Source organism: Lolium rigidum, chromosome 7 (genome assembly GCF_022539505.1).
Source record: "Lolium rigidum isolate FL_2022 chromosome 7, APGP_CSIRO_Lrig_0.1, whole genome shotgun sequence".
Taxonomy (NCBI): domain Eukaryota; kingdom Viridiplantae; phylum Streptophyta; class Magnoliopsida; order Poales; family Poaceae; genus Lolium; species Lolium rigidum.
The window spans coordinates 250,869,704-250,880,882 of record NC_061514.1 but is presented as its reverse complement, the minus strand read 5'-3'; the positions used below and the strand labels follow the sequence as shown (position 1 = coordinate 250,880,882).

Genomic DNA, 11,179 nt, shown 5'->3' with positions numbered 1-11,179 from the left:
GAGACGGCCGTGCATCTTTGCAAAGACTGTCCTTTCACTGCGGTCATCTGGAACATGGCGAAATCCTGGGACAATGACGCCTCTGCTACTCCCGCACCTCCTTCATCTCCATTTCGGAATGGTGGAACGACATGATCGCCGGTAAGTCTCGCGATGAGCAAAGACGTATCAGTGGTCGTTTCCTTTATGTTCTTTGGAACGCGTGGAACAAAAGGAATCGCCACATCTTCACGGGTCTTCGCCTCATCTACCCCGAGGTTGCGGACATTGCCACGGAAGACATCCGGCAGCGGGAGCGTGCTTTTGTCAGCTTTGGGCCGGCCATCCCGACCGAGCTAGATTAGCCACCTTTTTATTTCTTCTGGTGGGTTTTGCCATGTTACCACCATAATCTAAACATGCATCTCTTTGTACAGTTTGGTTCATTTTTCCCTCTTGCTTAATGAAAAGGCAGTGCTCCAGCCGGTTGCTTGAAAAAAAAAATCGAAACGCAACAGTTATTTTATGGCATTCTTGAAATTTCCTCTATTTTTATAGAAGAAACTTTGTGAGCGGCAGGGAGCCCTTAAGACTCGAACCTAGGTGGTTAGCATGCACTACCCCACACGACACACCTAACCAACAAAGTGATGATATGTTCTCGTGTTTTATACTCACACGGGACTGTTTCGTTCATGAAATTATAAGGGCATGTACAATGGTGCTGACTAAGCTGTCTGTAACTGATAGTTATATGTGATGTGGAGGAAAGAGAATGAGGAGAGAGAATGAGGATGTCTGTAAAGTTGCAGACAGTCTGTAGCATCCTTACAGACAGCTTACAGACTATGATTTTGCTATTGTATGGAGGGTGTCTGGAACTTATACCCACATATGGTTATGGCTAAAAATAGGCAACTTACAGACAGACTGTTGTACACATTGTCTGTAGTATCGTCTATATATGACATATATTAGTACTACAGACATTATCTGTCTAAACCAATGTACATGCCCTAACCACACCGTATCAAATGAGAGTACATATTTGAGTATCATCTTGTTTCAGCAAAATATTCCAAAATTGCTATTTCAACAAGTATCAAAAGAGACGCACCTAGTTATCACAGCGAGTTCACGAGTCTAACAACCTCTCTTTCTCAAAGTTAGTATTTCTCTTTTATTTTCTGCCCCATACGATATGAAACGAATGAATTGTAAATATAAAAAGAAATTCGCCCAAAATTGTGGTAGGGAGGGCGCTAGACCTCGGCCTGCCGAGAGCTTCACCATTGTAACCAGGACTAGCATATTTTTATAGAAGAAACTCTTTGAGCCCTCCAGACTCGAACCGGATGATTGGCATGCACTCCGACACACCTTACCAATGGAGCGATGCTTTGTTCTTCTGTGTTTTATACTCAGACGTGATTGTTTCATCCATAAAATTATAACCACTTCGTATCAAAAGACAGTACATGTTTCGGTATCATCTTTGGGCTAGATATGTCGATAAAAGCGAGCTAAATCTTCAGAAGAATCCTAGTGTTCTGTTAGAAGTTTGGCGAGCATTCAAGGACGAGGCCCATAGTGGTGTACAGTGTGCCTGTACTTTCACTGAACATTAAAGCTTTTCGTTCAATAACAGCGTAAAGTCAAGATGGCCGAGTTGGTCTAAGGCGCCAGTTTCAGGTACTGGTCCGAAAGGGCGTGGGTTCAAATCCCACTCTTGACATAATTTTTGCTTTTTTTTTTTCCCATTTTGCAATTGAGGCGAAGGTTGCTTTCGGAGGTCAGTCTTCCTACACACGGTCACAAAAAGTTTGGCAAGGCCTGTCGCGTGCGAGTGCGGAGCAGAAACTGCTCTAATTGCTAATTGCTACTCCACGCCTCCACCGTCGGAGGACAGCTAGAGCCACTTCTTTTCATCTTATAGAGTAGTTTCAAAGTAGGCAGTGAGCGGTGTTTTGGAACATGGGTGTATATGCTCCCTATATTTTGAAATGCATCTTACATATATTTTAAATTTTTTAAAAATTGAAATTAAAAGTTCACACGTACATCTTCACGTGTTACGTGCTCACAAAGTCGTTTCATAAAAAATCGACTTATCATTTGACGTGTGTAAAAAAGACAAAATTCAGTGCTAAAAATAATGCTTTTCACAAGATAAACTTTCTCTTTTTTATATAGACCCCACAAAATATTGGTTTTTCGTGAAACTTGACGAACGCACGTATATTATGAAGATGTACATGTAGAATTTTTTGTCCAATTTTTTTGACATTTCGAAATATATTTTTTTGGTAGAGGGAGCATACGCACCCGGGAGCCGAATTGAATTTCCGGGAGCTGAAGCCTAAAGAAGAGAAAATTTCTTCCCGTTTCTTCCCACCTCGAAGTCCCGAGCTTCTATCGAAAAGGTAAACCGGATGCCCCTCGTTTTTACGGTAGAATTGCCACTCCCGGGATTCTCAATAAGTTTGGGATTTTGACTCAAGTGAAATGCAAAAAAAAACAGGAACATGTACCCTCACGCACTCATCTATGCCCATGCACCCACGTGCGCGATGGACATGGCGACCTAGAGTTCCGCCGCCTCCGCTCACTCGGCCTCCATCGACGCTAGCCCCTCCAGCTCACCCCGCTGCGACGCTTTCATCCTCCAGTCGAGCTCGTCCTCCCGTAGCCAGGTCGTGATCGTCCTCCCGCGGCAGCTAGGTCCTTCCCAACGAGCGTGGCTCTGTTCCACCTCGGCCAGATGATGTCATCCTCGTAGCCTACGGTAAAATAGCTCGATTTTCTTGCAGTTTTTGTCTCAAAATTCTTGTAGTGATGCTTCCAATCAGCAGAGCCATTTGCGGCTAGAATAGTGCCTTTGATGATAGGGATACAATGGGTTGACCAGAGGATGAAGTATCTAAAAAAAAGTTATACAAGTGTTTTAGGATGAGAAGGTCAAGATCGGGCGAGCCACATGTGAGCACGAGGACAGTGCATCTTTCACCGGTAGACCCTCTTCCTCTTATGCTGATGATATCATGGTTGCACTTCGACAGACCATTGCTGAAATTTTGGTAGCTTGAGAAGTTATTCGTACCGTAATTACGAAATGGCCAACATATTTTTCTATTTGGACATATAATGAATTATACTACGACTCCATATTCTAGTTTTTGTTTGACTTCTCATAATTTTCCGCATTTGTTTATATGTTATTTTCTGCCTCTGTGGGCGACATGGTTTGAGGCCAAGAACGATGCTCGGCGTCAATCCATCAAGGCCCACCTGGAGGGCCTCGATGATGATGCGTCGTCGACTACAAGGCGCAGAAGGAGCAGGAGGCACCGCCCTAGATGCCTCCGGTGAAGGAGCAGACACTGAAGAGGAGTGGGTGGGGTACACATTCCCACCCCACTTCCAGGGAAACCAGATTGTTCGCACTACACAGTGCCGACACGCGGTACCTTGACTCGTTGTCGTGGCGGCCGGCGTGCCCGCACGAGCTAGCGGAGGAGGAGGCCGAGGACCCGCTGGAGGACGACCCCGACTACGAGCCAATAGAGGATGATGTGTCACCGCTGACAGAGGAGGAGTCCATTGTGCGCGCCTTCGATCTCTCCAAGAAGGAGGAGCCCACCTTCGATCTCTCCAAGAAGGAGGAGCTCGCGAAGTGGGATGGCCTCCACGAGGCCATCCAACTATCGCACAGGCCGCGGTGGCACCGCCAGCTCCAAAGCAGCCGCCTCCCCTTCCTCTGGTGGCGAATGTGTGGCCAGCACCGTAGGCCTTCATCGACCTCGGTGAAGTAGACTAGGACATGGCGGAAGCACCTCCTCCGCGCCAAAATTATCTCTATGTTTTTATTTTATATTTTGTGAGAAAAATGTGGACTTTTGGGTCCGGTATATGTAAAGTTTGTTTAAACTTTTTCTTCGCCTATTTTTTGTGTGTGGTAGCCACCATTGGATGCACTGCCACCCGCAAGTCCGCAAATGAACACGGGCCGCGAGCCTATTTGCGGGTCACCACAAACGGATCGATTTAGACACTTTTTGAGTCTAAATGTGGTGGTATGTTCGAAGTTCCTAAGAAACTCTACTAGATAGGTTCCCTTTGTATGGGATCGAGTACCTAATACCGGTCGCGGCTTTAAAACAATCCAAGGCGCACCGTAATCGATATCGGATAAATCGCGCATTTTTTCTACATAGGTGGTTCATCTCATTCCATAGCACAGTTCATTTTTATGAGAATCTAGATACTTATCTCAATTCTTATCTAGATTATCGGACCTAATAACCTAACCTGAAGATTTGCGTCATTGTCGTGCTCACCGGCGGAGCCTAGAAGCCATCGGCTTGTTCACGGAAAGGTCTAGGAGGACTGATGTCTGCAAGGTCTCAGATCCCGTGTAGCTAGTTTTCAAAACTAAGATTATCGAATCCACAGTGGAGCTGACCGGTAATGGTTTTATTGTCTCTCCTTACCTTCACTTAAAGGCACCTGCAAGTTGTCTTAAATCCAAATCAAGTTAAATCAAAAGAGGTTGTTGATAAGTTGTGAACAAAGTAACAAAGATTTAAAACTGAGTGGAGACGGTGCAATTGATGATAAACTAACTGAAAACTCAATAGGGGTAAATTGTTCCCAGGAGCATGGTGATTAGGAGTATTGAATTGTTTTTTACGTGTGTGTGTGTGGCAAGACCCCTTATAAATATGCTCCCAAACACTATTCCGCATCCCTCGTAACCACTACCTTTTTCTAGTCACATGTCATCGGGATCCAGTAATTAAAGGTCTCCTCGTGGCTATGATCATAGGCTCTTGTCATTGTGATCCTCGTATACGGTCTCCCGCTGATTTCGGTGGAAGCGGTCCAATTTAAACTAAGCGTTCACTTGTTCTAGATTTTTTGCAAAATCATATTTAGGTTTACTAGGTGTTGTTTTATCACAGCTACGATGTCGATTTCACGCGGTTCCAAATAGGTGCCTCGCAGCGTCCATTTTTGTGAAATATCATATCTTTACCGAGTGTCCAGATTTGACATTAGGCAAATAGAGTCTTTATCGAGTGCTATCCAAAAACACAAGGCAAGGAGGATCTTTGCCGGATGCCAACTAAAAGTACTAGTCAAAAGATTGTGTTAACAGACACTCGGCAAAGAGTGACAGCTGTTAAGGTTGCCGTCAAGTGGTCACGTGTAATTTGACACTGGGCAAAGACAATCATTGCCTAGTGTCAAGTTCTGGCACTTTGTCAAGTGTATTTTTTTTCTTTGCATGGTGTATTTTCTGCCTTTAGTGTATATGTGCTTTTTGCCAAGTGTATTTTATAAAACACTCGGCAAAGGTGGTCTTTGCTGAGTACCACAAAATTTGACACTCGGCAAAGAAAAAAAAACTTAGCAAAGAAACGTTTTCGGGTAGTGAGCTAAATCTGGTATAGTACAAATTGAGTTGTGCCGGGGAAACTGTAGCATTTCTTAATAGCCAGGCTGATTAAACTGGATAAGTACCGAAATATATATGTGGGAAAGACCAGTGTGCCAGCCATACATCCATCAATGGCCACAAATAAGAGTTTCAGAATTCTGAAGCCCAAACTGCAGATATCCTTTCTCTTATCAGCATTGTTATTCCAGATTCTTTACAGACATGCAATCATGAGTTTTAAAGCAATTGTGTTTCAGTAAGTTTGCACCGTACTCCCTCCATTCTATAAAACATGTCGGAGATTTGTCTAAATTAAGATGTATCTAGACACAAAATAGCATCTAGATACATCCAAATTTTGACAAATCTCAGACATGTTTCATGGGATGGAGGGAGTGCCAAATTTGAAAATCGGTGTAAATTTCAGGGAAGCAAGCACCCTGAAAAGAGCATGTTTTCATTTTCCTTCACTAAACGTTGCTAACCAGCTACCTCTCAAGAGAAGCCTGCAATTCGGATCACTAACTCCCTTAAAACTTTGACCATCATTCAACTACGTGCATGGATTCGAATCAGCAAAACATCAAAAGCATAATGGATTCTTCTATTCTTCAGTCTACCAGCTCCAAGTAGACTCTTCTCTGTAGAACTTCTCAAGAAATGCTAAATGACATCCGTTAGAAAAATGTCAGCCTTTCAATTCGGTAACGCCCCCCTTTAGGTATAACTTGTCAAGAAACTTCAAATGATCTATCACTTTCTTGACCGGATGTACTCCGTCAGCTCTCATTCTCTCTCTGAACCCGTAGGGTCGGACTTTGGCATTGACATAAGCTTCAAGTAACACAGCATAAGGTGGTTTCCTTCCTGGGTACCCTACCATCTTCAGCCCATCAAATATCTTCTCGGCATTATGAATATCACCCTTTTCTGCATATGCCCTCAGTAAATAGATGTATGAGCCATAAGTGGGCCTTCGGTCAGGGTTCTGCTCTGTAACACTCAGCAGAAACGAATCAGCTTTCTCTACCTCACCTGAATTTACATAGAGCTTGATAAGCGCTTCCCAGGTTAGAGGGCCATCTGGACACCCATCAGAAGACATCCTTTCTACAAACTCTTTGCCCTTGGCCATAAGTTTATTTTCTGCATACACACTCAGCATCGCGTTATAATACCTGGAAGATACTTTTTTTGTTGTTTCGAGCATTGCCTCAAAGGTCTCCTCTGCCTGTTTGATACACCCAAGTTTACCCCATGCCTCAATTGCAGCCATGAAATCCTCCAAATTAGGATCCGTGCACAACTTCCATATCCTCGCCACCTCACCTGGCTTGCTGAGAGCTGCATTGAGATGAAGAAGAGATCTGATAGCATGTCGTTTATCCTTGATATACTCCATTTCCATCTCCCTGATAACTGCTTCTGCTTTCTCTGTAAGGCCCCCAGATATGTAGAATTCCGCAACCATTGTCCGTGTAGCAAAATCTGGCTCAACACCACTGGCCTTCATCTCATTTAAGATCAGCTCAATGCCTGACATGTCATTTGCTCGCCCTTTCAAGTCAATTAGGAGCTTGTATGTGAAGGGAGAGGGTTTGATATTTTCCTTTTCCATCAGCATGAGTATATCAGCTACCTTATTACGAGCAACCCTCTTGTACAACAATATCATCTGGTTGCAAGCAGAGACAGTTAAGGGTAAAGAGAGGTTTCTTATTTCCCTGAAAACGTTTTCTGCTTTCTGGATATCGCTCACACAGACACAGTTCACGAGTAGAGTTTCGTACAGGATATCATTCCTGAAGGGCTTTGGGACCCTTGCAATGTACTTTTGAGCATTTTCAATACCACTATTCCGTGCAATCAAATCAAGATGACAAGCGTAGTCACGTTCTTCAAAATTGAGTAGATTTCTTCCTTCCATCCACTCAACAAACTGCAAATGTTTAGAGGCACATTAAAAAAATGTGTATGCATTTCCATGATTATGAACTAGCCTGTAATTTCTAATATTGTGTTTACTCTAGTCTAATAAACATGGAAGAACCAATAAGAGGAATGTGTTACGAATGAAGAAAGAAATGGCAAGGAAAAGACAATACACAGTATGTGCTAAGCAAAAGACAAATATGACTTGAAATAGATTAAAAGTATTAGAATCCTAACCAATTTATCCAACTGCTAAGACAACATAAAGTAAGGCATAGAGGAAAAACTGTATGTTCCCTACAGAATAATCTCCACATGTGGTTTAAAATTAGATATTTTATCCTTCCTTCACAACTTTTTTACGAAATACAAAATTTCTGGCTAAGGGCATATACATTATACATGCTAGTTGTCTCTAGCACTGTCAACTAATATTTCCGATGTGGAGGAGAGCGGGGGAGATGATGAACTAAACCATCTCCCATGCGACAGAAAGCTTCTGCAGAAAAACATAAGTGAAAAAGACAACTATAATTAATTTGCATTACAAAATTATCACTATGCGGTGTCGCTGAAGTGTGGATCCGCAGAAACATAATGGATGGAAAATTCACATAGTTCCAAAAACATATAAGACCTTATATATTTGGTAACACTGAATGCTTGAACCAATCAGTAATCCACGTGTTCTTGAAGTGTTTAGAATTCAACCAAGTGTTCTATAGTTACGCTCTAGTCAAGAACCAGCAACAGAAATAGCTTAACTGAGGTTCTATTTCAACCACTCCAGCCCAGTTATTCATGCTTCTGTTGGTTTTCTGTCTCGGCCCTAACTAGGTCAGTAATATTTGAACGCATTAAGCGGTCAACATAGTACAAGCGAACTTAAAGCTTCGGCATGTCCAGACACATTTTTCATAATATGACAAGGCTGGGGTTTTTAATGCATGACTTATCGCAAATGAAGTGACACCTCTTCACCAAACACTTCACACAACTGTGAACAACAACAAAAATAAAAACAAATACAATGCAGTTCCACAATGCATGCACGAACCACTGTGCACGCCAATTTTTGTGATGAACATTAAGAAACTATGAACCAAGCAAGAAAGTAAGAGTAAACGCCAAATGGATGCATGCTGTATTTATGAATAACTGTAAACATGTGATTCATTTTACTAAAATAAGTACACATAATAAGATGCAATCCCACAATCGTACTAATCAGAAAGTTGTCAAGCAGGTACCTGCAAAGCCTTCCAATACAATCGCTGCTTCTTGAGGTGAAACAAAACGAGCAACACTTCATTTCTTTCAAGCTGGTTACTATCTCCAAGCCATCTATCAAGCATGGATCCAATAGAATGTGAAGGAGCATCCAACACGGCCTGGAAGAGAAAAGGCCTGCGGGATCTGTGTCGTGATTTTAGATCAGCACTGTGATCCATATTAGAACTCCAAGATCCTGAAATACTAGGTTTTGTTGCATTAGGTTTCTTGCTGGCCTCGATGGTAACATTACCATGGCTGGGCTCATCGTTGCAATCAAAGTTGTCATCTGGTTGATCAGCTGCTTCGTGACCTCGCAACTCGTCACAAAATTTGCTGTTGGAGAGCCTATCTGTGGATTCTGCACAAAATCTCCGAAAGATGGGGAACAGACTTTCCGGATACCCAAGTGGAAGCAATTGGGATAACACCTGACAACCACTATCGCTCAAGCCTCGACCTGTCAATTTACTATCCATGGATCCAGAACATATAGGAAACACATGGCCAGCATTCTTTGATCTGAAAAAGAAGTGAGTTGGAAATTCAAGGCTCGATTGGTAAAAAGAAGTTGCCCCACATTTTGTCATGTATACATAGAATTTGAGGTGCAGTTTACATGATTTTATCGCTCACGCCTGATCATCATGCGCTTCTTATTTCTGAAACCATATGTGGTAAGGTTCTATTCCTCAAAAGCAGTATAACACTACATGTGTATTCCCATTGTTGACTAAAATTTTACTTCCTCGGATCCATATTACTTGCCACTAAAATGGATGTATCTACAATTAAAATGTGTCTAGATACATTTGTATTAGTGTGAAGTAATATAAATCGAAGGGACCCGTGCGCTAGGTTTCGCGAACATGATAGGAGGGCGGGGGGGGGGGGGGGGGGGGGGCGCTTGCCTGGCGGCTCGACGAAGGGACGGCCACATGTCGGCCGTCGAGTCGAGCGGGTGCAGTAGGACGGAGGAACCTAGCCAAGGTCGGCTACCGCCGGCGGTTATAGTCGGCTGGCCGTGCGCTAGGTTTCGCGAACAGGAGAATGGGGGCGCTGGGGACTGGGGAGAGGAGGGTTGAGCAGGGAGGGTTTCAAGTCGCATCCAACGTTCCGGCCGGACGGTCGGATCTAGGAGCAGCATGTCTAACGTATCCCTTAAAAGGGCCAAACCTGTATAATAACCGTCGAATACGGGTTTCGGTTCTGCCCGGCCGTCTAGCACGCCCTGTAAAAATGGCCCCGCTTCGATTTTTGCTGGTTTCGATTACGGGGCGGGTCTTCGCCCCCTACTTGTGCGGGGTGGGAGCGGGAATAGTGGGCGAAACCGGTATCCTCCCCTCCACTGCGCGCGAAGGGTTTCGCTGAAGCCAACCGCCGCCGCCGCCCGATCTCCTCCGCCCCGCCCTTCCCGGACGGATCCCGCTGCCATGGATCGTCCGCAAGGGCCGCCTACCGCCGGCGGTACACCTCCTTCGGCCGTGGTGGTTGATGTCCCCGTCGGAGGTCCGCCGAACGCCGACGACGTGTCGGACATGATCTCCGCCACCATCCCGTTGAAGAGGAAGAGGATTCTGAAGCAATTCTTCGAAGCACCTTCGCCGGCCGAAGCCCCGCCGGGTGCCAAGAAGGAGGGCAGGATGAAGACCAAGACGGCCGGGCCGAGGGGCGCCGCGCCGGCCAAGGTGAGGATAAAGGCAATCAGCCGCATCGGCCTCGCGCCTCCACCGCCCTCCAAGGCCACGACCCCTCCTCCCTCCGTTCCGTCCGATGCGCCGCCCGCGCCGCCGCCACCCACCATGGACGTAGACAAGGTGTTCGATGTTGAGTCCACAACATCGTGCATGGACATGCTCAATGAATCTGCGGTGAATTTGGACACCGGCATCGATGCATTCGATGGGGAGTGCAACGTCGAAGAGATTGATGACGAGGAGGAGGATGAGGGTGACGAGGAGGAGGTGATTGAGGTTGATCCGGCTGCCGCCGGTTCTTCGTCGACGCCGAAGCCACGCACGGCGAACTACAGCGAGATCGAAGACGCCATCTTGGTCCGTGCTTGGAGCAAGGTGGGGATGGATGCGTGCACCGGAGTGAATTAAGGCGGCAATAAGCGCTATTGGCAGCGCATTGAGGATCTCTACCACCAGCTAAAGCCTCGCACCAAGAGCATGGCCGACAGATCCTACCGCTCCCTTGAAGGCCGATGGAACATCATCAAACCAGCTTGTTCTCGTTGGAGTGCTGCCATGGATCAAGTGGCCGACAACCCCCCTAGTGGATGCGTGCCGGAGGACTATGTAAGTTTTCCTTGTTTGTTGCTATCCATATGTGTTGATCTTGTGCAAACATCACATAATATTGTTGTGCAGCCCAAGTATGCTCAATCCCGGTACAAGGACATGGCCGACTCCAAGAACAAGGAATTTCAATTTCAACATTGCTTTTCCATTCTTCAACATCTTCCTAAGTGGAAGTTGAGGGACAATGAACCAAAGTGCAAGAAGGAGGCACTCGCTCACCATGGATGATGAAGCGGAGGAACTGAGTGCG

General features: G+C 45.2%; 1 protein-coding gene and 1 non-coding gene across 2 annotated transcripts; one reads left to right on the top strand and one right to left on the bottom strand.

Moving 5' to 3' along the window:
* The first annotated feature begins 1,633 nt into the window (after positions 1–1,633).
* TRNAL-CAG lies at positions 1,634–1,714 on the top strand. Its single transcript has one exon. It is a non-coding gene; the product is annotated as a tRNA-Leu (tRNA).
* Positions 1,715–5,578: 3,864 nt separating this feature from the next.
* LOC124670059 (pentatricopeptide repeat-containing protein At1g80270, mitochondrial-like) lies at positions 5,579–9,673 on the bottom strand. The gene is made up of 3 exons (XM_047206573.1): positions 9,535–9,673; positions 8,602–9,145; positions 5,579–7,358 (listed from the first exon to the last, which is right to left on the bottom strand). Exons 1-3 carry the CDS (start codon positions 9,561–9,563, stop codon positions 6,108–6,110), a joined length of 1,824 nt encoding a protein of 607 aa, XP_047062529.1. The 5' UTR covers positions 9,564–9,673; the 3' UTR covers positions 5,579–6,107.
* Positions 9,674–11,179: the final 1,506 nt, after the last annotated feature.

Excerpts from the sequence above, each read along its gene's own strand:
- LOC124670059 (XM_047206573.1), bottom strand. The coding sequence starts at position 9,563 with ATGTGGCCGTCCCTTCGTCGAGCCGCCAG. Across the intron at positions 9,146-9,534 it reads TCCCTTCGTCGAGCCGCCAG|ATCAAAGAATGCTGGCCATG; the intron begins GCAAGCGCCCCC and ends CTTCTTTTTCAG. Across the intron at positions 7,359-8,601 it reads TGTATTGGAAGGCTTTGCAG|TTTGTTGAGTGGATGGAAGG; the intron begins GTACCTGCTTGA and ends AAACATTTGCAG.